Source organism: Lethenteron reissneri, chromosome 58 (genome assembly GCF_015708825.2).
Source record: "Lethenteron reissneri isolate LAM-NWPU_2019-01 chromosome 58, ASM1570882v1, whole genome shotgun sequence".
In the NCBI taxonomy this organism is placed as follows: domain Eukaryota; kingdom Metazoa; phylum Chordata; class Hyperoartia; order Petromyzontiformes; family Petromyzontidae; genus Lethenteron; species Lethenteron reissneri.
In genome coordinates this window covers 11,400,035-11,425,111 of record NC_083836.1, presented here as the reverse complement: position 1 = coordinate 11,425,111, position 25,077 = coordinate 11,400,035, and the positions used below count along the sequence as shown (strand labels likewise).

Here is a 25,077-nt window from a genome sequence, read left to right as displayed (position 1 = left end):
CCTCCCTTACTCGCTCGCTCAGCCACTCGCTCCGTCACTCGCTCCGTCACTCGCTCAGTCACTCGCTCCGGCACTCACTCAGTCACTCGCTAGGTCACTCGCTCGGTCACTCGTTTGCCCAGTCACTCGCTCCATCAGTCACTCACTTCATCAGTCACTCGCTCAGTCACTCGCTCCATCACTTGCTCGCTCTGTCAGTCACTCACTCCGCCACTCGCTCCGTCATTCGCCTCAGTCATTCACTCAGTCACTCGCTCAGTCACTCGCTCCGTCACTCGCTCAGTCACACGCTCACTCAATGAATCGCTCCATCACTCGCTCGCTCTGTCAGTCACTCACTCTGTCACTCGCTCCATCATTTTCTCAGTCATTCGCTCAGTCACTCGCCCAGTCATTCGCTCCGTCACTCGCTCCATAACTCACTCGCTCTGTCAGTCACACACTCCGTCACTCACTCCATCACTCACTCAGTCACTCGCTCAGTCACTTACTCAGGCGCTCGCTCCGTCACTCACTCGCTCCGTTACTCGCTCTGTTCCTCACTTCGTCACTCGATCCATCACTTATTCACTCCGTCACTTGCTCCATCACTTACTCGGTCCCTCACTCACTTTGTCACTCACTCCGTTACTCGCTCGCTCTGTCACTCACTCACTCCGTCACTCACTCGCTCCATCATGCAATTCGTTACTCGCTCCGTCACTCGCTCGTTCTGTCACTCACTCGCTCTGTCACTCGCTTCGTCACTTGCTTGCTCTGTCACTCGCTCTGTCACTCGCTCTGTCACTCGCTCGCTCCGTCACTCACTCCATCACTCATGTGCTCAGTCACTCACTCATTTTGTAACTAACTCACTCACTCACTCCACCACTCGCTCGCTCTGTCACTCACTCTGTCACTCGCTCGCTCTCACTCTGTCACTCGCTCCGCCACTCGCTCGCTCTGTCACTTATTCACTCCTTCACTCGCTCTGTCACTCACTCATTCTTCCACTCACTCTGTCACTCGCTCGCTCTCACTCTGTCACTCGCACTGTCACTAAATCGCTCCTTCACTCCCTCCATCTCTCGCTCGCTCCATTACTCACTTACTCACTCGCTCTGTCACTCACTCGCTCTGTCACTCACTCGCTCCCTCACTTGCTCCATCACTCACTCACTCGCTCCCTCACTCGCTCCATCACTCACTCGATCACTCACTCACTCCATTACTCGCTCTGTCAATCACTTCGCTCGCTCCGTCATTCGCTCTCTGTCACTTGCTCCATCACTCGCTTGCTCTGTCACTCACTTTCTCTGTCATTCGCTCCACCACTCACTCGCTCCATCACTCACTCACTCTGTCACTTGCTCCTTCACTCACTCGTTCCATCACTCATTCCATCACTCACTCACTTGCTCTGTCACTCGCTCCGTTACTCGCTTGCTCTGTCACTCACCTGCTCTGTCACTCACTTGCTCTTTCACTCAATCCATTACTCACTCGCTCTAACTCACTCCATAACTCACTCACTCCATCACTCACTCGGTCCGTCACTTGCTCCGTCACTTGCTCACCCTGTCACTCACTTGCTCTCTCACTCGCTCGCTCCGTCATTCCTTCCCTCACTCGCTCGCTCCATCAGTCACTCACCCACTACATCACTCACTCCATCACTCACCCGCTCATTCACTCGCCTATAATATCACTTGCTCGTTGGCACTGTCGCCTGCTTCAATGCTCGCTTACTCCATCACTGTCCATCCGTCTAGTTAACCATCCACCCAACAATTCATCCATCCATTCACCTGTCCTTCCAACTGTTTGTCTGTGTCCATCTCTCAGTTTACTTGTTTGTCCATTCATCTGTATGTAAACTCCTTCATTAAATCGTTCATTCTTTTGTCCGTCTGTCCGTCTGCCCGGCCGTCTGTCCGTCAGAGCGTCGTCTCCGCTCTCCCCCGCTAGAGAGCCGGCGCCCCCATGGGGTCCCCTTCCCGACGACGCAGGGACCGTCGTCGCCCGGCAACCGTTGCCGCGGCAACGTGCAGAGTTGGATGGCGGCGATGGCGAAGTGGGGACCGTGGTTGCACGGCAACCGTTTCCATGGCAACACGGGGACGAGGAGGAGGAGGAGGCGATGATGATGATGCAAGGGTGTCAGAGGGAGGAGCGTGGTAAGAGGGATTAACCCCTTCAGAGACCAGGCCCGGGAGGGCGGTTGTTAGGGTTTGAGTCTCATTTAAGGCATCGGGTTGGGGAAAGGATCGGGCTCGGGTTATAGTCAGAGTTAGGGATCTAATAGGGGTCAGGGTTATGGTGCAGGGGTAGATATGAGGCTGGAGTCATTGGTGGGCCTAGAGCGAGGAATAAGGGCAGTGCCAAGTTCAGGGTGATGGTAAAGGTTAGGGTTGGGTCATGGTGTGTGCATGTGGGCACCACGCACTCTGGTGGTCATCAGTGAGTGGTGAGTAGAGGTTGTGGTTGTTGTTGTGTGCCTGTAGGTCGGTGTGTGTGTGCTAGCAGCACTCGCCCCAACAGGCTGTGTAGGCTATAGAGAGACCTTTGCCTTTGTACGTGCGTGTGTGTGTGGTCACGTGAACCCTCCCCTCCCCTCCCCAGAGGCCACGCCCACCCCAGCATCTCCAATGCCAAGGCGACGTGCGGAGGAGGGAGGTGGGTCCCCGTTACCACGGCGACGGGCGGAGGAGGGGGGCGGGTCCCCGTCACCAAGGAGACAAGCCCCTCCCCCCAAGCCCAAGAGGGATCCCGGCACCAGGCTCAGCCAATCGACGGAGGCCGTGAGCGGAGGCTCTGCCCCCGAGGAGCCAGCCAGGAGCCCTGCTGAGAACGGTCAGGGGCCAGGTGTCAGGGGTCCGGGATCAAGGAATAGAACTCGGGTGATTACTCGAGTTAGGGCTATGTTTAGTGATAGGGCGCTGCAGTGACAAGATGTTAACGACCTCGCCTGGTATACAGGAGGATCTCGACCCTGACGCCTGCTGTATATTTGGAGTTTGAATGTCTCTCTCTCTCCGTGGTCACAGTTTTTCCCTCGACATTTAGGATTGACGTCACGCGTTTCGAATTATGTGGCTGCTATACATTTCCATTGGTGGCCAGGTCGCTTCTGAAAAAAAGCTACATAGCTCAGTGGGCCTTACCTGGTAAAATAAAGTTTTAGTTTAATAGTTTAGATAGAGCTCTGGTTAGGAGTAGGGTCAGGACTCTGATTAGGGTTCAGGCGACGTTTCCTGTCCCACCAGCAGCATTGTTGATCGTACGTGTGCGTCTGTACACTCACACACACGTATACAGTCGCGCGTGTACACACACACACATGTAGTCGTGCGTGTACACACACACACATGTAGTCGTGCATGTACACACACATGTAGTCGTGCGTGTACACTCACAAATACTCATGTAGTCATGCGTGTACAAATCTGTACACACAGGGTTGGTAGTGTTGTAGTTAGCATGCTGCGCTACGAACCCGACGACCCGAGTTCGATTCCTGCTCATGGCCAACACCAGTGACGATTAACTGAATCGGTTCTGGGCCTCCCCTAGGTTGACTTGGCCTCAAATGAGTACCTGGTGCGGTGTGTAAACATCGGCACTGGGGAGACATAGGAGGCCGAACGTGGTGCTGGCCACTCACCCACTCGTGTGCCGTTCTGGCCTTCATAGGTGCTACTCACGAACAGCACTTGCCCCAATAGTTTGATAAGGCTACACTGGGGGGACATCTTTGTCTTTTGTTTGTGAGCACTGATACCAACAAGTAGGCTAGAAGCTTCTTCTTGGTTCTTTCGGTAAAGTCACGTAGAAGGGAAGTAATAAAATAATAAAAATAAAACATAATAAAATAATTCTCACGACGTTTCGGCCACAATGCAAGCAGCCGTCCTCAGGTGAAAACCAGGTCTGTCGAGGCGACAGCGTCTGAATGAAACAGCACCATGCTTGGAGCATATATTTAAGCTGGGTTGGAAGGGGGGGAAAGGGCGCCTTGACAAAAGAATTTGCATATCAAGAGGAATTTTGCATATTTATGGGAAATGCAGGTATGTGATTAGTACTACTTATGCCCGTGCATTATGCAGGATTAGCAGCATCAAAAGGAAGGGATATGGGAAATGCAGGTATGTGATTAGTACTACTTATGCCCGTGCATTTTGCAGGATTAGCAGCATCAAAGGGAGGGGATATGGGAAATTCAGGTATGTGATTAGTACTACTTATACCCGTGCATTATGCAGGATTAGCAGCATCAAAGGGAGGGGATAGGGGTAGCATTAATAAAGGGAAGGAGTGTTAATAGTATGTAGCTGTAGTAACTAAAACCACCACGTAAACAACTAAAGTATAAACTACATAGTATCATCAGTATACTAAATATACTCTACAATAAGCTGAGTTACTAACAGTAAGTAATACATTACAATTCTACGTCGTAAAAATATCATATGCTTCCATATAAACTTTATTCTCTTACATCACACGAGTCTACACCATCTATATATATAAAATCGCAAATCTGTCTGTCTGTTTGTCTGTCTGTCTGTGTGTGTGTCTGTTTGTCTGTGTGTCGCCGGACCATACGCAGTTTCATTGGACGAAATGTGAGGGATTTGCGAGACGCGATTGGTCCGTTTGGTTTTCCACGGCAGTTGCCCCTGGCAACGGTTAGCGATGCATTCGCTGCGGGGTGGACGCCATTTTTAATTCCCGTTAAAAATATGCGCACGCATTCACACGCGACTCTGAGGTAAATTCATCAAAGTTTCACGTCCTCTTCACTCATCCCCCACCCCAATGTGTGCAATTACTATTATAGGGTCGCTAGATAATAAAATTATAGCGATTAGACAGTATTATTGTAGCGCGGGGGGGGGGGGGGGTAACGGCCACATTACCCAGCCTCAGCCGGGTGGGCAATTTAGGTGAGGCCGGAGGCTCTGCACGGTACTAGGTCTCGACACCCCACCACACTATAGGCCGTACATATTACTGCACAGCGGCCGAGGAGATCGTGGCTGGGGGGGGGGGGGGGCAGGGGTAGCAGCCCATCTGTGTATATATGTAAGGTTATTAAGAAATATATTTTTCACCCGGGCAACGCCAGGTACTTCTGCTAGTACTATATACTGCCATAGACAAACCCGACAGACCTGGTTTTCACCTGAGGACGACTGCTTGCATTGTGGCCGAAACGTCGTGAGAATTATTTTATTATGTTTTATTTTTATTATTTTATTACTTCCCTTCTACGTGACTTTACCGAAAGAACCAAGAAGATGAATCCCTGCAATCATGAAAGCTTTAAATCGAAATTTAGGCTAGAAGCTGTAGATTATTACTTTATGAATTTCCAGGTCCCAGACACTCTGCTAACGATCATGAAGGTTGTTCATGATGGTCATGTGTCATGCATCATGTCTCGTATTGTGTCGTGTCTTGTCGTGTACCTTGTCATGTCACTGTGTCGTGTGTCGTGTGTCTTGTCGTATGTCGTGTGTCGTGTCGTGCCGACCTTCGTGGGTGCTGGTGCTCGCTAATGGTCACTAACCCCACAACGCTCTGTACGGGCTATACGGAAGGAACCTTTGTCTTTGTGTGTGCGTGTGTGCACGTGTGTACATGTGCGTGCGTGCACGTGTGCGTGCATGTGTGCGTGCGTGCATGTGTGCGTGCTCATGCAGGCGCAGGATCGGGGAAGCCGCGGCCACACAGCGACGAGTTCTGCTCCATCAAGAAGCAGCCGCCTCCCAAGCCCAAGCGACACCCGGAGACGCGGCTCAGCAGCTCCCATGAGGACATGCGCCGGCGCGCCGGAAGCGCCGGTGCCGAGATGGAGCGGGCGCGCTCCTCCTCCTCCGCCGCCACCACCGTGCCTGCGCGTGACTCCCAGCTGCTCCTCCACCAGCAGCACCGGCAGCAGCAGCAGCCTCACAAGCATCCCCATCATCATCAGCAGCAGAATCACCATCAGCTAGCTGCCGCTGTGGCAAGTTGCCCGTCGGTAACGGCGCTGAGAGATCAAAAATCTGGTCGCTCGTCCCCTCCAATGCCATGTAGTACCAGCGGCCGTCGCTTTGCGGAACTGGAGCAGGCGGCCCGGCACAGTGACAGTGCCGGTGACGGTGAGGAGGATGAGGAGCCGGTGTACGCCGAAATGCTGTGCGTCGCCGCGCCGACAGACGGGAACGGCAAGGGCGGCGCCATCGCCCTCGCCGATGGTGCCTGCGACGATGACGACAACGATGACGATGAAGAGGGAGATGGAATCTATGAGGAGATGCGGTTCGTGGCGCCAGATGATGGGCCAGCGCCGGAGTCAGCGGAGGCCAGCGCGATCCCGGCGCCGTTCCCAGACCTGCCCCCATACCGCCCGCCCCTGCTCGTGTTCCCGCCGGCACCGACGCGCTGCTCGCCCAACTCGGATGAGTCCCCGCTCACGCCCATCGAGGTGACGCGGCTCCTGCAGCTTGAGAGCACGGGCAAGGGGCGAGCCGAGCAGCAGCAGCGGGGGAGGGAGCACAGGACTAAACACCACCACAACCACCATCAGAAGCACCACAACAACCACAGGCAACAGCAGCAGAGTCACGCGGCGGTGGCGATCGCCGCAGGTGAGAATGCGACGCCGCAACTTTACCGCACGCAGTCGGCGCATGGCAAGATTGGGCACGCGGACGGTGGGGGTGGTGGCGGCGGTGGTGGTGGCGGTAGCGGTTTTGGTGGTGGTGCGCCTGCTGCTCAGCATCCGCTCGGCGCTCAGCAGCTGCCCGCCAAGGGCGCCGGCTTTGCGGCGACGGCGGGGCAGGCGGCACTCGCGTGGCACGGCTACCCCACGATGCCGCGACTCCGCTCGGCGGAGAGAGGCGGGGAGGTACCGGGGTCGCCGGGCCGGCAGCTCGTGAGGCCCGGCAGCCCTGCCGCACACGCAGGTGCACAGCGCTTGGGTGGTGGTGCTAATGGTGGGGTGGTGGTGGTACTTTCGTGAGTGGTGGTACTAGTGGTCAGTCAACCCATAGCACCTGCGTCTGTCCCGTGACCTCCCGCAAGCGGGCGTTGGATGCTTCACGTGGCCTCAAAGTGCGCACAGTCTGGCACAAGCACCATCATGACGTCACCGCCAATTAGTGGCAAATGGCGGGTTGTTGCTAGTGGTGGTGGTTCTAGTGTTTTTTTGCGGTGGTGTGTGGTGGTGGTTGCGGTGGTAGTTGCGGTGGTTGTGGTAATTGTGGTGTACTCATACTCTTTGGTTTTTTTGGTAAAGTCACGTAGGTCTAAAATAAATTAAATCACAATGTTTCGGGTGCAACACAAGCGTCCGTCATCAGGTAGGACAACCACAGCAAGAAACAATTGCTGAAGTGGGCAAAAGGGCTGCCGTGACAAGAGGCTACATAGGTAAGAGAGGGGGGAGGAGCCAGGGAGGAGAGATAGAGAGGGGGGTGTGGGGTAGGGGAAAGTGTAGGGCTGCTAGAGGGATTAGGAGCAAGGCAAAATGCCGGGCGGGGGGAAGTGGGCTGGGAGTGGGAGGCTGAAGAAGAAACTGGAGATGTGGATATGAAGACAACACCATAAAGCAGTTAAGGTTTTACCTGGTTAATAACATCCTTTCAATGATTGCTCAATTTGTATCCATCTTCTCGGTTAAAGTTATGTCTATGTTTATATATCTGGATAGCTTCATGAACAAACATTTTGATAGGAGCCCAAAGGATTGCAGAGTACTTTGGTCTCGGAAAAAACAACATCATGAGAGCCCACAGCTTTATAGCAATGGTCAGCCACGGCGGAGGTATTGGTTCTGCCGTGTTTCAGATCTGCCTTGTGCTCGCGAACACGGCCCGAGATATGTCGTTTCGTTTCCCCAATGTAACACCCACCACAGGTGCAACTTAGTTTGTAGACTCCAGGATATTGCATGTCAGGGATGACATCCTTCACAGATGGGATTAGATCACGGATTTTATGTACTGTACTGAATCAGACCTGGATCTTTGTTTGTTTAAGATTTTTGAAATCTTTTTGGTAACGCCTGCTATGTATGGTCACGTGATGGTTTTGATCGGCATATCAGGGGGTTGTTTCTCTATGGTTAGAGATGGAGAAACAACTTTGCGAATAATGTGGTCCGAGTATCCATTCATCTTGAGGGCCTGGTGTCCATGTTCCAATTCACTGGCTAGGTGGTGTTGGTCAGAAATGCAGTGGGCCCTATGGTGTAGCAATTGTTTCTTGCTGTGGTTGTCCCACCTGATGACGGACGCTTGTGTTGCGCCCGAAATGTCGTGATTTAATTTATTTTATTTATACCTACGTGACTTTACCGAAAGAACCAAAGAGTATGGATCCCTGCAGTCACGAAAACTTCAAATCTATATTGTAATTGTGGTAGTTTTTGCTGTGAGCAATGCTGTTGTGGGAAGGCCAATTTCAGTTGGCTGTTCCGTTCATTGTGCTTGTAGACACCATAACAGCTCTGTAAATTATGAAAAAACTACGCATTAAAGATCAAAGTTTTACCGGAGCCTCTGAGGTGGACAGGCGTCTCTTAGCCAAACTCCATTTGGTGGAGCCAGGAGACAGATGGACTGGTTCCAACTCCAGTCACTGAGGGGTGGACAGTATGTACGTATGTTGAAATTCTTGCACCCCGTACGTAGCCAACTGTGCTAATTGGTCCTCTAATCTGGGAAGGAAATTGTTAAGCAACAGGGAGTGGCTCTTCTTCTGAACAGTGGGTCGTGATGCAGGCACCTGGGTCAGAGTGATGGGAAGGCCTTGACCATATCAGCTCATCAACAACGATAGGAGGCTCCTAGACTTCTGTGCAGCCCATGATATTGAAATTACCAACACGCTTTTCCGGCATCGGTGCATCCACACAACACCATAGATGCACGCTGGGTCCAAACAAGAATATCTGCTGGACTCTCTAGTGACGGAACAGCGGATGCGGGCCCATGCCCTTGACACCAGGACCTACCGTGGAGCTGATCTACCCACTGACCATCTGCTTGTCATCTGTAAGATGCTCCTGCCATTCTTCCACTGCGATAGTGGGTGTCCATCCAGGACGCCATTCAAACCCACAATGGCCTGGTCTTAGTTAGCTGCTGCAAGCTACAAGCGAGAATTGCATTATTACTTGCAGCTGGTTGTGGAATGTGGCTTACGTTGCTGCAATAGCTGCGTTGGGTACGCAATCCAGACCTCCACAGAGACCCAAGTTGATAAAGGAGGTGTTCCAACTATCTGAGAAAAAGCGACAGGCGCACTCCCACCGTCTACAGCATCTCATGTCAGCGAATGAGGAGGCTGACCGCAACCTTTGCTTGGAGGTGTGAAGAGCCATGCAGCGCTGCAAGGATGGGTGGTGGTCGCAGGTTGCTGAGGAGATGGAGTCTGCTTCATTAGCCAATTATCGCAAATCACTCTTTAATTTCATAAGCGCTACACCTATCATCATCCTTCGGGGAGAGAACGGTGATCTGATCTCTGACCTGCAAGAACAGGTTTGCAGGTTTTCTGAGAATTTCTGTGAGGTCTTCGGGGATGGGAAATTCCTCAGCCCAGATAACATGGGGCAAGGTGGGGATGATCCTGCTAGGGCTGCGATGCCTCAAATATTGGAAGAAGTAGTAATTCCCTGGCTAACTGAGGGTGCCATCTGTTGAGTACAGAAGGCGATCCGGAGTCTGAGACCAGAAAAAGTACCTGCCAGAGATGATTTCACGAGCGAACTGCTTGGGGAGGGCAGCGTATGTGTGCACACTGCCCTGCATGATATCATCACAACAGTCTGGACCACTGGATGGGTTCTGCAGGATTAGAAGATTGTAACAACTCCAGGGGCATTTCCCTCCTCTCTATTCTGGGAAAGGTCCTGGAAAGGATTACTCAACATCGCCTTGCCAAACTGTTCTTCGTGTTTGTGTCTTGTCTCTCTTTAAAATTTCACACTTAACTTCTAACTTAGCAATCTTTGAAAAACGTAATCAACCAGGCTATGCGTTAATTGTGTGTTGACCGACTCTCTGTGTTGCATTACATTACATTTCGAAATTTTGCTGTGTTATTTCATTCAGTGTGTTCTCTCTCCCTGTCTCCTAATTTTTTCAAGCTTTTGCACCGTACCACTCACCGTGCCACTTATTGACATGCTAATTTCTCTAACCCCTCCCTCTCTATCCGCCTCCCGCCCCCTCTCTCTATTTAAGGCCTTGACACAGAGGCGTGGTTTCTCTGTGTGCCTATGTTTTGACTCTCTCTATGTATCTCTGTGATATCTGTCTGCTTATATATCTGTCTATATGTCTCTGGTTCTGTGTTTTATCTCTCTCTCAAATTTAGCATTCTCAGGAACAACGTAATCAACCAGGTAGGGTGTTGACTTATGTTATCCGACTCTCTGTTGTATTACATTACATTTCTAAGTATACTAGATTTGTGTTTCTATTTCATTTATACCTGATGATGATTGCTTGTGTTGCAATCGAAACGTCGTATGCTAGTATTTAATTTATTAATTTATCTTTATATGTGACTTTACCGAAAGAACCAAAGAGTATCGCCTTGCCAGGCACGCTGAGGTGAGGCTTGTGGAGCCCCAATGTGGTTTCAGGCCAGAGCGGTCCTGCATAGATGCCATATTTCTGTCCGTCTGCTACAGCAGTGGTGTAGGAAATTCCAACAAGACCTACATCTCTGCTTTATTGACCTAGTCAAGGACTATGATACCATCAATAGGCATGGGCTTTGGATTGTTGTTCATGCTCTCGGAATCTTTAAGGATTTTAAGTTTTTAGTGACTGCAGGAATCCATACTCTTTGGTTCTTTCGGTAAAGTCACGTAGATATAAAATAAATCACGACGGTTCGATTGCAACACAGGTACATCGGGGAAACGAAACTACATGTCTCGGACCGTGTCCACAAACACAAGGAAGATCTGAAACACGGCAGAACCAATACCTCTGCCATAGCTGACCATTGTTATAACGCTGTGGGTTCACATGATATTGTGTTTCCGGGACCAAGGTACTCTGCAAACCTTCGCGCTACTATCAAAGGTTTGTTCATGAAGCCATCCAGATATATTAACATAGACATAACTTCAACCGAGAAGATGGATACAAATTGAGCAATCATTGGAAAGATGTTATTAACCAGGTAAAACCCTAACTGCTTTATGGTTGTCTATCATATCTGCCGGGTACTAGTCTAATTTTTCCGATTTAACTTCCCCCCCCGCATCCCCAGCTCTCTCGGCCTCCCACTTCCAGCCCCGCCCAATTCCCCCCGTCCAGCTTCACGTCCCTCTCCTAGCGTCCACGCAGCCCCCCCCCTCTTTCTCCTCTTGCCCCTCCCCCTTTCTTACCTATATAACCTCTTACCACGGCATCTCTCTCCCACTTCAGCAAAACAATGTTTTTTGCTGTGGTTTTCCCACCTGATGATGATTCAGTTTAACACGTAGGCTGATGATGATTGCTTGTTTTTCAATCGAAACGTCGTGATTTATTTTATTTTATACCTACGTGACTTTATCGAAAGAACCAAAGAATAATCATTAAGGACCTTTATAATGGTGGACAGGCCCGGATAAAGCTACGTGTCCAGGATTCAGAGCCATTCCGATGTTCACCTTGGGGTGCGACAGGAATGTCCTCTGGCTCCTACATGATTTAACATAATCTTTGATCAAGTAGTTTGAGAAGCTTCCCATGGCTATACCGGAGAAATTTCCATCTGGTACAGATACAACGGGAGGCTGATAGATTGCCGGGTGTGGTCGAGGGATGGCTCCCTATTGGTCAACCATGTTATGTCTGCGATGATCTGGTGATTACTTCTCACTCAGAGGAGGAATTGGAGATGCTGCTGCTTAACCTGGAGTGTGCTACTAAGAGGTGGGAACTTACCATCAGCCCCTCCAAAACTAAGCACCAGCCTGGGTATGTTGTGTCATTAAACACTCCACCCCCTCAGCTCCCCATTAGTGATGGGGCATATTCTTAGGTTTTTTCGGTAAAGTCACGTAGGTAAAAAAAAATTAAAATTAATAAAACTAAAATAAAATAAAAAATCACGACGTTTCGGAGGCAACACAAGCTTCCGTCTTCAGGTGGAACCGTCACAGCCCGACAGCTGTATCAAGTAAATGAGAGATTACAGGAGATACCACTCCGTATATATAATGGTTGAGGGGGGGGGGAAGGGCCAGGAATGGCCCACTTTTTATTATTATGGTAAGGTGCGGTTTGAGACTATGAATAGACTGCATAACAAAAGACTGAGCCTTTATTATGGAGAGGTTCGGTTTGTGACTACGCCTATCCTACATAACAAAAGTGTGAAAAAAGAAAGCTAAACCTGGTAGAAAGCTAAAACTGGTTAAACAAAACTGGCTGTCCATCAGTAACCTGCAATAGTTTTCTGTCAAATAAGATGGTCCAAATAAGTGTAGTTAAATCTTTTTTGCATGGTTAATCACATCTTTCCAATGATTAAAGGTGCGGCTTGAGACTATGAATAGACTGCATAACAAAAGACTGAGCCTTTATTATGGAGAGGTTCGGTTAGTGACTACGCCTGGCCTACATAACAAAAGTGTGAAAAAAGAAAGCTTAACCTGGTAGAAAGCTAAACATGGTAAAACAAAACTGGCTGTCTATCAGTAACCTGTAATAGTTTTCTGTCAAATAAGATGGTCCAAATAAGTGTAGTTAAATCTTTTTTGCATGGTTAATCACATCTTTCCAATGATTACTCAGTTTGTAACCATCATCACGGTTGAAATTATGTCTGTGTTTGAATATTTGTATGGCTTCGTGTACAAACCTTTGATGGTAGCCAGGAGGTTTGCAGAGCACCTTGGTCTCGGAAAAGACAAATTAATGAGAGCCCACAGAGTTGTAGCAATGATCGGCAACGGCCGAAGAATCAGTTCTGCCGTGTTTCAGATCTGACTTGTGCTCGCGGACACGATCAGAAACATGACGTTTCGTTTCTCCAATGTAGCAATCACCACAACTGCAACTCAATTTGTAGACTCCAGGATACTGTAAGTCAGGAACGACATCCTTCACAGATGGAATCAGATCACGGATTTTATGCACTGTACTGAATCGGACTTGGATCTTATGTTTGTTTAGAATTTTGGAGATCTTTTTGATCACGCCTGCTATGTATGGTAACGTGATAGTTTTGGTCGGAGTTTCATGTGGCTGTTTCTGTATAGTGGGAGAAACAGCTTGGCGGATGGTGCGGTCAGAGTATCCGTTCATCCTGAGGGCCCGATGTACATGTATGTCTTAATTCACCGGCCAGGTGGTGTTGGTCAGAAATGCCATGGGCTCTGTGGTATAGCGTTTCCTACTTGAAACCGGATTCCCACCACCACCCATCTCAAAAGAATTCTCTCATCAAAACGCTATACCACAGAGCCCATGGCATTTCTGACCAACACCACCTGGCCGGCGAATTAAGACATGTACATCGGGCCCTCAGGATGAACGGATACTCTGACCGCACCATCCGCCAAGCTGTTTCTCCCACCATACAGAAACAGCCACATGAAACTCCGACCAAAACTATCACGTTACCATACATAGCAGGCGTGACCAAAAAGATCTCCAAAATTCTAAACAAACATAAGATCCAAGTCCGATTCAGTACAGTGCATAAAATCCGTGATCTGATTCCATCTGTGAAGGATGTCGTTCCTGACTTACAGTATCCTGGAGTCTACAAATTGAGTTGCAGTTGTGGTGATTGCTACATTGGAGAAACGAAACGTCATGTTTCTGATCGTGTCCGCAAGCACAAGTCAGATCTGAAACACGGCAGAACTGATTCTTCGGCCGTTGCCGATCATTGCTACAACTCTGTGGGCTCTCATGAATTTGTCTTTTCCGAGACCAAGGTGCTCTGCAAACCTCCTGGCTACCATCAAAGGTTTGCACACGAAGCCATACAAATATACAAACACAGACATAATTTCAACCGTGATGATGGTTACAAACTGAGTAATCATTGGAAAGATGTGATTAACCATGCAAAAAAGATTTAACTACACTTATTTGGACCATCTTATTTGACACAAAACTATTACAGGTTACTGATGGACAGCCAGTTTTGTTTTACCATGTTTAGCTTTCTACCAGGTTAAGCTTTCTTTTTTCACACTTTTGTTATGTAGGCCAGGCGTAGTCACAAACCGAACCTCTCCATAATAAAGGCTCAGTCTTTTGTTATGCAGTTTATTCATAGTCTCAAGCCGCACCTTTAATCATTGGAAAGATGTGATTAACCATGCAAAAAAGATTTAACTACACTTATTTGGACCATCTTATTTGACAGAAAACTATTACAGGTTACTGATAGACAGCCAGTTTTGTTTTACCATGTTTAGCTTTCTACCAGGTTAAGCTTTCTTTTTTCACACTTTTGTTATGTAGGCCAGGCGTAGTCACTAACCGAACCTCTCCATAATAAGGCTCAGTCTTTTGTTATGCAGTCTATTCATAGTCTCAAACCCGCACCTTACCATAATAATACAAAGTGGGCCATTCCTGCCCCCCCCCCTCAACCATTATATATACGGTGTGGTATCTCCTGTAATCTCTCATTTATTTGATACAGCTGTCGGGTTGTGACGGTTCCACCTGACGACGGAAGCTTGTGTTGCCTCCGAAACGTGATTTTTATTTTATTTTACTTATATTAATTTAAATATTTTTTTACCTACGTGACCTACGTGACTTTCACGAAAAAACCTAAGAATATGAATCATTGCAGTCACGAAAGCTTCAAATCTAGAAGTGATGGGGCAGTTGTGGAGACTGTGGAGAGTTTTCCAAACCTGGGCAGTGTGCTAATGACCAGCTCTGGTTTGACAGCAGAGGTCTCACTGGCTGCGTAACGCTGTGTCGAAGCCACCTGGTTTGTCGCTCCGCCCGAAGCTTCGGGTCTTTTCGGCCAAATTCATTCCCTTTCTGCTCTATGTTTGCAAAACATGGACCCCTCTAATGGAACATCTGCACTGGTTGGAAACATTTAGGCTGGCCTGGCTACGATCAATCTTGGAGTTAACCAGGCTGGATTGTGTGAGGAGCTCACAAATCCTTGAAAGATCTGGACACATTCCCATCAGTGAGCTCCTCCATGGCAAGGGTGCGTTGGCTGGGTCATGCAGCCGGCATGCCCGGCCACCGCATGCCCATGCAACTTCTGTTTTGCTGGATCTAGGGGGCTAAACGGGCACAACATGGGCTGGAAAAGAGATGGACTAATTCTAGATTTGAAGTTTTTGTGACTGCAAGGATCTATACTCTTTGGTTTTTTCGGTAAAGTCACGTAGGTTAAAAAAGAAAACAAATCAATTAAATCACGACGTTTCGGAGGCAACACAAAGAGACGGAAGCTTGTGTTGCCTCCGAAACGTCGTGGTTTAATTTATTTGCTTTCTTTTTTAACCTACGTGACTTTAAGAGTAAGAGATGGACTGATGTGGTACAAGAGGATGTGGAGCTGAGTTGACTTGCTGACGACTGGTACCAGTGGCGTCAAGATTGGCCTCTATTGTAGAGGCTTGTCAAGGATGCTACTGGGCAGTTGGAGGCAGTCGCCCCCAGCAACAACGGAGGGCAGAGGAGCGACACTCACAACAACAAATGGAGCTCTGGGCGGCTAAAACAGAGCAAGTTGGCACAGTAGGCGGCACAGGTGGTGCATCGGCCAGTGATCTCAGTCAACTCATGGCACCTGGGTCTGTCCTGTGACCTCCTGCCAGCGGGCATTCGACACTTCACGTGGCCTTAAAGTGCACATAGCCTGGCACAAGTGCCGTGGTGACGTCACTGCCATTTAGTGGCTGATGGCGGTTGTTGGTGGTTGTGGTGTTAATGGTTTTGGTGAAGGTTGTGGTGGTTGTTATGGTGGTTGTGAAGGTTGGACTGGTTGTGGTGGTTGTGGTGATGGTGAATATGTGGTAGTTTTTGTGGTGGTTGTGGTAGTGGTAAAGATTGTTGTACTTTCACAGACCCTCGAGGCGGCGTGCGCCGTCTCGGTAAGTCATCGTCACTCCCGGCGATGGAGCCGCCGGTGCGGCCGCCACCACTGCAGCCACGGCCAGGCCCAACGAAGAGCCGCTCACCCTCACCAGCACCGGTGAGAGCCACTCACCCTCACCAGCACTGGTGAGAGCCACTCACCCTCACCAATACCGATGAGAGCCACTCACTCTCACCAGCACCGGTGAGAGCCACTCACCCTCATGAGTCTGTACTTCATCCTCATGTGGCTCGGGAGCAACGGCGGATGCTCCAATTCCTCCCCACTGACTGCGGCGATCATGGTGACAACGATCGCCGGATGCTTACCGCCTGGCTGCTACGCAACCTTTCCCCCTCTCAGTAGCAGAATCGTCTTTATACCACTCAGTAATAGAATCGTCTTTATACCTCTCAGTAGTAGAATCGTCTTCATACCACTCAGTAATAGAATCGTCTTTATACCACTCAGTAGCAGAATCGTCTTCATACCACTCAGTAGCAGAATCGTCTTTATACCACTCAGTAATAGAATCGTCTTTATACCACTCAGTAGCAGAATCGTCTTCATACCACTCAGTAGTAGAATCGCCTTTATACCACTCAGTAATAGAATCGTCTTCATACCACTCAGTAATAGAATCGTCTTCATACCACTCAGTAATAGAATCGTCTTTATACCTCTCAGTAGTAGAATCACCTTTATACCTCTCAGTTGTAGAATCGTCTTCATACCACTCAGTAGTAGAATCGTCTTCATACCACTCAGTAATAAAATCGTCTTTATACCTCTCAGTTTTCTTTATTCCTGTCATCTATCACAAACCGTCGATGGTGGCTGTTTGTTGTGGGACCTTTGCTCACTGTGGCCACAGTTACACCCCCCTCCCCTCCGGCACCTCACTCCCATTGCTGTCTCACCCAGGTGGGCCCAGGAGGCTGGAGACTGGGCAGCTCCTCGTGACCTCCGTGACCACCACCACCATCATCCATGACCCCCTTGAGTGGATGCTGTGGGTGGGCTGTGGACCCGCCCCCCACCTCCCGTCTCCCCCCCCCCCGCCCCTGTTCTTCAGCTCCCGCAGGAGCCGTGAACGCTTCGAGAGGCAGAACTCACGAGTATCGGTTTTAGAGACTGCAGCTGCTGCTGCGTCCCCTGACTCTCACAACCACCACCAATGCAGCCGCCGTTCGCCACTAAGTGACGACGACGTCACCGCGGCGCCTGTGCCAGGCCTGAGATCACCGGTAGATGCACTAGCTGCACCAGCTGTACCGCCTACTTTCCGCAACAATCACCACCACAACCACCGCGACCAACAGCAAACACACTGCCTGGAGCCCACACTTGGCAATGCTATGGTAACGACTACCGTCGCCTGTACCGGGCGTCACCACTACTTGCTACTGCTGCAGCCGCTGCTGCCGTGACCGCCACCCCGCCTACTGCAAGCAGGAGCCGCCGTACGTTTCCTCCTGGTGGCTTTGGTGGGTTTGGGGGATTCTTCACCGGGTTCACTCTCAAAACTCTTGCAGCAGTGACAGCCGGTGATGAAGTTGCGAACAATGAACGGATGAGCGAGTGATCCTCACGCTCGACCACAACAACAACTGCACCGGCACTGAATGAGCCCCGCATTTGTGCGTGTGGGGATGAGGAGCAGGAGGAGGCGGTGACTCCTAACACTCGCGCCAGATGGCAGAGCGTGTGGCACCCGTTCACTGCATTGGTGCTCGCATCCCGTTCACAGCCTTGCAGAGCCGGTGGTAGGAATTACACTTTGCTGTGGCCGAGGGCAACAACCTCCGTCGATCTTCCCCACAACGTGGCGCTCGTTTTATCGACTGCACAGAGCTGTGATGGGGCCCCAAGTCAACCCCACCCCCAACCTCCGTCTAGATCGTGAACTCACAGCCGTCCACTCGCTCCAGCCTGGCTCCAGCCTGGCTCCAGCCTGGCTCCAGCCTGGCTCCAGCCTGGCTCCAGCCTGGCTCCAGCCTGGCTCCAGCCTGGCTCCAGCCTGGCTCCAGCCTGGCTCCAGCCTGGCTCCAGCCTGGCTCCAGCCTGGCTCCACCGCTGAGCCTCGCGAACTGGGCGGGCGCCGGGACAGAACAGCACGGAGCGAACGCTGCGCAGTGGGGTAAAGTGTGGGTACACGCACCTCTTCTAAGACTTGCAGCTAGCATGGGAGAGAAGGCCTACGTACCAGAGCTGTTTACCAGGGACCAGGTTACCACCCGGTGGGGGCAGCTTACCATCTGGTGGGGCCGTGTATGCGGCACGTGGTGAATGAAGCTACCACGGTTACGAAGTGGGACAGACCTTAAACTAAACTAAGCTCTTTGGTTCTTTTGGTAAAGTCACGTAAGAGATTAGTATGGCAATCTCTTACATTTACGTACAAATTTCTTCTCTAGCTCCGCCCACTTACCCTTGGGTTGCACCCACCAAAAGCTTTTATAAACTCTTGTTGCAGCAGCTCTTTCTCCTACGTCAGCAGTTCCCCTGCTTTTTTGTCTCACCTGATGACGGTTGCTTGTGTTGCGATCTAAACGTCGTGATCTATTAATTTTCTATCTACGTGACTTTACCAAAATAACCAAAGAGTATGGATTCCTGCAGTCACAAAAGCTTCAAATTAAATTAAACTAAGCTCTTTTACATTTTACCAGGTAAAGTCCCACTGAGCTATGTAGCTCTTTTAGAAGCCACCTGGATATCCGAAATATGATAAGCTCGACGAAGTGGCTTATCATCACGTGGAAATTTATAGCGGCCAAAGACTATAAACACACGTTGATTCTAAACGTAGAGGGAAAATCTGGAGGACCCGAAGAAAAATCCACGCGACAATGGGGAGAGACACGTGCAAACTCCAAATATACAGTAGGCGTCCAGGGTCGGGATCGAACCCACAACCTTCTTCATACCAGGCGAGGTAGTTGGCATCTCCTAGCCACGGCACGCCAGGTGGATGCGTGATCTCTGAGTGGATGTGAAAATAATCGTCATCATCATATTCGTTGTTATTGTTGTCTTCATCATCGTCGTCGTCATCATCGTCATCGTGGCGTGGGGTGGTTGGGAATGTAAGCAACAATAACAACACAAACACGCAGGCGATTCCTCCTCCTCCCCCCCGTGCGTGGAATAACGCTTTCCCTTACCCCGATTGGGCCGCCACGGGCCTTCTGCGAGGGCGAGCGGTGAATCTCCCCATGCGTCCCCGAGAGTCCCCACGTGCCCTGCCTTGCCCAACACACTTCCACGTTCCCTGCCTTGCCCACACACACTCCCACATTCCCTGCCTTGCCAACACACTCCCACGTGCCCTGCCTTGCCCACACACATTCCCACATACCACGCCTTGCCCACACACACTCTCCACGTGCCCTGCCTTGCTAACATACTCCCACGTGCCCTGCTTTGTCCACACACACTCCCACATACCACGCCTTGCCCACACACACTCCCACGTGCCCTGCCTTGCCCACACACACTCCCACGTGCCCTGCTTTGTCCACACACACTCCCACATACCATGCCTTGCCCACACACTCCCAAATGCCCTGCCTTGCCCACACACACTCCCACATGCCCTGCGTTGCCCACACACTCCTGGGGGGCACCATCGCTCGGGGAGAGCGGCGCCCGTCCCGTGGCAGTCTCGACAGTGTGATTTCTTTTGCAGAGCTGGAAATCGGTAAAAGCTAAAGTGCGAGACCAGATTTAATTTTGAGTTTCTTGCGTGTTTGTGCCGTCATTTGTGACCAGACCATCAACTCGCTTACACTGTGAGTGTGGACGTTAATACGCGAGTATGAGTCTCTATGTGAGTCTATGGGTTTCCATGTGAGTCTATCGGTCTCTTTGTGAGTCTATCGGTCTCTTTGTGAGTCTATCAGTCTCTTTGTGAGTCCTTGGCTCTCTGTTTGAGTCTATGGCTCTCTGTGTGAGTCTATGGCTCTCTTTGTGAGTATATGGGCGTGTGTGTGATTCTATGCGAGTCCCAGACCCCGGTTTAATTGTCGTGGGTTGGGGCTCTATCCTGGTGTGGAATCTAGGCTCTCGGCCATGCCGGCTCCGCGTCATTATTAAACTATAAACTATTTTTATTTTACCAGGTAAGGCCGACTGAGCTATGTAGCTTTTTTTCAGAAGCGACATGGCGATCAAAAATCATAGCCAAACGAAGTGGCTTATCATTGTGTGGAATTTTACAGCAGCCAAATACTCGAAACCACGTGACGTTGATTCTATATATGGAGGGAAAAACTGGAAGACCCGTAGAAAAATCCACGCAACCACGGGGAGAGAGACGCACACAAACTCCAAATATACAGCAGGCATCAGGGTCGGGATCTATTGCACTACCTCTTGCATACCAGTCGAGGTAGTCGGCATCTCCTTGCCATTGTGGCATAGCTGCCCTGGGAGCCACGGCTCAGCCGCGCACACCGGCTATGCTGCCGGACGCCATGAACCTCCCGCTTCCTCGTGAACACGCATCGCGCGTGTACGACTCTTGGAACCCCCCTTATTGCTGGAATTCTCAAACCCGTCGAATGTGAGAGTGAATCCCCGGGGAGAGTATGTGGACGCGAGCGGCCGGGAGTCTCTGTACGGGTAGGCGGAGAGTCGGGCCGGCGCCTGTAATCCTCTGGTGCTGCTGTGTGGAACCTTACTGCAGGAGACCACACAGGTCTCGTGATAATAAAACTAGGCTGACCGATGACACATGTCCACGATTTTGGTCTGGAGTAACCTGCGTGTAAGGACTGGTGGAAATGTCTAGTGGGGTAGGGTTAGGGCTAGTAGGTAGTGTCTGGTGGGGTAGAGTTAGGGCTAGTGGTAGTGTCTGGTGGGGTAGGGTTAGGGCTAGTGATAGTGTCTGATGGGGTCGGGTTAGGGTTAGTGCTAGTGTCTGGTGAGGTAGGGTTAGGGCTAGTGGTAGTGTCTGGTGAGGTAGGGTTAGGGCTAGTGGTAGTGTCTGGTGGGGTAGGGTTAGGGCTAGTGGTAGCATCTGGTGAGATAGGGCTAGTGGTAGTGTCTGATGAGGTAGGGTTAGGGCTGGTCGTAGTGTCTGGTGGGGTAGGGTTAGGGCTAGTGGTAGTGTCTGGTGGGGTAGAGTTAGGGATAATGGTAGTGTCTAGTGGGGTAGGGTTAGTGGGAGTGTCAAGTGGGGTAGGGGTAGGGTTAGTGGTAGTGTCTGGTGGGGTAGAGTTAGGGCTAGTGGTAGTGTCTAGTGGGGTAGGGCTAGTGGGAGTGTCAAGTGGGGTAGGGTTAGGGCTAGTGGTAGTGTCTGGTTGGGTAGGGTTAGGGCTATTGGTAGTGTCTGGTGGGGTAGAGTTAGGGCTGGTGGTAATGTCTCGTGGGATAGGGTTAGGGCTCGTGGTAGTGTCTAGTGGGGTAGGGTTAGTGGGAGTGTCAAGTGGGGTAGGGTTAGGGGTAGTGGTAGTATCTGGTGGGGTAGGGTTAGGGCTGGTGGTAGTGTCTGGTGGGGTAGGGTTAAGGCTGGTGGTAGTGTCTGGTGGGGTAGGGCTAGTTGTAGTGTCTGGTGGGGTAGGGTTAGGGCTGGTGGTAGTGTCTGGTGGGGTAGGGTTAGGGCTAGTGGAAGTATCTGGTGGGGTAGGGTTAAGACTATTGGTAGTGTCTGGTGGGGTAGGATTAGGGCTATTGGTAGTGTCTGGTGAGGTAGAGTTAGGGCTAGTGGTAGTGTCTGGTGGGGTAGGGTGAGGGCTGGTGGTCGTGTCTAGTGGGTTAGGACAAGTGGTAGTGTAATGCGAGCAAGGAATGAGGGGGCGGAGTCTGGGTCACGTGAGGAGAAGGAGGAGTCTGGGTCACGTGAGAGAGAGGATTTAGGGGGAGAACCGGAAGGGATCGGGGAGTTGAGACGGAGTGGAAACAGGAGGAGGCCACGCTGGGCAGTGGCGAGAGGGTGGCGCGATTGCCACGTGGTAGAAGGCCACGGCACCATTAGCCAGTGGTGTACGTGGGGCACAGCAGAGCTAGTGGAGTGTGGGAAGCTAGCCGGGCGTGAAGAGCTAGCAGAGTGTATGGGGCACTACAGAGCAGCAGTGTGGCTGCAGAGCAGAGCAGCAGTGTAGCTGCAGACGGAGCAGCAGTGTGGCTGCAGGGTGTACGGTGGAGGAGGTGCGGGTCTGAGCGAGGACGCCGTAGGGGCGAGAGAGAGACAAGAACCCGAATAAAGGACAACGGAGATCTACACTGTGAAAGAGTCCTTTATTACAGTAGTGTCTGGTGGGGTATAGTTAGGGCTGGTGGTAGTGTCTGGTGGGTTAGGACTAGTGGTAGTGTCTGGTGGGGTAGGGTTAGGGCTGGTGGTAGTGTCTGGTGAGGTAGGGTTAGGGCTAGTGGTAGTGTCTGATGGGGTAGGGTGAGGGCTAGTGGTAGTGTCTGGTGGGTTAGGGCTAGTGGTATTGTCTAGTGGGAAAGGGTTAGGGCTGGTGGTAGTGTCTGGTGAGGTAGAGTTAGGGCTGGTGGTAGTGTCTGGTGGGGTAGGGCTAGTGGTAGTGTCTGGTGGGGTAGGGTTAGGGCTAGTGGTAGTGTCTGGTGTGGTAGGATTAGGGCTAGTGGTAGTGTCTGGTGAGGTAGGGTTAGGGCTGGTGGTAGTGTCTGGTGGGGTAGGGCTAGTGGTAGTGTCTAGTGGGATAGGGTTAGGGCTAGTGGTAGTGTCTGGTGGGGTAGGGTTAGGGCTGGTGTTAGTGTCTGGTGGGGTAGGGCTAGTGGTAGTGTCTGGTGGGGTAGGGTTAGGGCTAGTGGTAGTGTCTGGTGGGGTAGGGTTAGTGCTAATGGTAGTGTCTGGTGGGGTAGGGCTAGTGGTAGTGTTTGGTGAGGTAGGGTTAGTGCTAATGGTAGTGTCTGGTGGGGTAGGGTTAGGGCTAGTGGTAGTGTCTGGTGGGGTAGGGCTAGTGGTAGTGTTTGGTTCAAGTTTAAGTTCATTTATTAGGTATAGCCCTGTGAGCCATTCGGCTCTTGAATCGGGTGCAACCGCAACAAACAAAATACAAGAACAAAAACATCTTAAAGTGAATATGTGACTAAGTGCAAACAGAAAATCCAAGAAAAGACAGCAAAATATTACGGGAAAAAACACCGTACACCAACGCTGTGTGCAAAAATCCCAGTGGGATGCAAGTCAAACAACAACAACAACAACCATAAGACAACTTAGATTAAGGCCATCAGTCTAACTCTGTACTACAACAACCAAACATGGCTAAACCAATACACTTTTCGAAATCACCAAAATAAAGCCACGAAAGCAATGAAAAAGCAATCATAGGAACTGTGACGGAATTTTCACAATAAATGGCATAAACATTTACTACCAAAACCCTGCAGCCATAGCTGGCTGCATGAGCCACTCCACAACAGCAGGAGCATCAATCGGAGTATTATAATTTTTCAATGCACCTTTAAGATGAGGTAGGGTTAGTGCTAATGGTAGTGTGTGGTGGGGTAGGGTTAGGGCTAGTGGTAGCGTCTGGTGAGGTAGGGTTAGTGCTAATGGTAGTGTCTGGTGGAGTAGGGCTAGTGGTAGTGTCTGGTGGGGTAGGGTTAGGGCTAGTGGTAGTGTCTAGTGGGGTAGGGTTAGGGCTGGTGGTAGTGTAGTAAGTATGTAGGAGGCTTGACGACAGGATCGGAGGCACACTTGTTTATTACACCAACTTGTGCATACACAGTAATTACGGGTCACTTGGCTACAGGGATACACAACAGCTAACCCCGCTAACCTATGCCCAAGTCCTCCACTACGGAGCTAGGGGAGGCTATCTATCCCAGCCCTGGTCAAGCTGGGATCCCGGCACCCTGAGTCTCCAGACCTGCTCGTCGGTCTGGGCTCTCGGGGCCATGCCACCGGCTTGCCCTGGTCGGCCCTTATAAGGACAGCGAGCCAGGGGAGCTCTGGGGCCTATTCTAGCAGGTCTTCCTTCTTCTCTGGTTAAAGCTGAGCTCCGACCTCGAGCCCTCCGGCTCACCACCTTTTATAGGGCTCGGCCCCCGGGAGGGGCCCGTGGGGGATGCAGGTGCGGACGTCGGTGCGAGCACCTCCCCTGTGTACGGCCGTAACCCCGACCCTTGTGTTTGTTAGCCATCCGTGGCCATGCACAATTACACCTCAACATCCGTGGCCATGCACAATTACAACTCTACATCCCCCCCCCTGTACAGCTCGCAGCCGTCCCCGGCTGCAAAAAAAATTAGAATAAAGGTGCATCTCACCCGAAAACCGTGTGTGTGCCTCGCGTAATTTTAACAAGAACAAAGAGAACCATAACAAGAACAACAACAGGAAGAGAAAAAAAAAATAACCCGACGCACCCCCCCGAATAAATACCCCAAAACCGACATATATACACGCACTCCGGACGCCACCCCCCCCACTGTCCGCAAGGCCCCCCAACGGCCGACCTCACAATAGTCTGCGCGTTTTGGCGCGCGTTCTCGCGGCGGGCCCGTCACAAGGGCCCGTCCCGGCACGCTCAGTGGCGGTTGTTGACGATCCGGGTGCAAGAGAGTCTGGCGTCGCTGCCGAGTGACCCCCGACCCCTCCGGGAGGGGTTGGCGGGCGTGGACCCGTCACTCCTGTTGCACCTGGAGACGGAACAGTTGATGTCAGGTTAGGCGAGAGCAGCGACGTCGGGGAGTCGGCGGAACCCTCACACGTTTGGCCATGCGTGTGTGTGTGTGAACCACGGGGCGGCGCGATGAACGGTTTCAACCTTGAGGGGTGCACGTACCACCGACGCCTCCCCCATTTGACGCGAACACATTGCGGCCGCAAGACCTGTACGACCTCCACTGGCCCCCGCCACGGCCGTACCAATTTTGACGAGGTTGCCAGCGGCACCTGGGGACAGTGCAACCATGCCCTGTCCCCTGGTTTCCATTTGAACACATGTACCCGCCCCAGCCGAAGCCTCTCGTTCGCCCTCTGGCGGAGTTCAGAATTTTGCATGGCCGCTTCCCGCGCCTCAGACAATTTGCTGATGTTAA

The 25,077-nt window shown here is 51.1% G+C and overlaps 1 protein-coding gene across 3 annotated transcripts in view; it reads left to right on the top strand.

Moving 5' to 3' along the window:
* LOC133357429 (unconventional myosin-XVI-like) overlaps positions 1–20,834 on the top strand; it is a 38,504-nt gene extending 17,670 nt beyond the window's left edge. Inside the window, exons 5-9 of one of the 3 annotated variants that reach the window (XM_061575376.1) lie at positions 1,948–2,156; positions 2,602–2,832; positions 5,688–6,617; positions 16,046–16,173; positions 16,981–20,834. In XM_061575376.1, the coding sequence (XP_061431360.1) occupies positions 1,948–2,156; positions 2,602–2,832; positions 5,688–6,617; positions 16,046–16,173; positions 16,981–17,019 (1,537 nt within the window). In that variant the 3' untranslated portion in view covers positions 17,020–20,834. Of the gene's footprint in view, positions 1–1,920; positions 2,157–2,601; positions 2,833–5,687; positions 6,618–16,045; positions 16,174–16,980 lie in introns of all 3 variants that reach the window. The other 2 variants (XM_061575375.1, XM_061575377.1) reach the window with 2 other exon arrangements.
* The last annotated feature ends 4,243 nt before the right edge of the window (positions 20,835–25,077 follow it).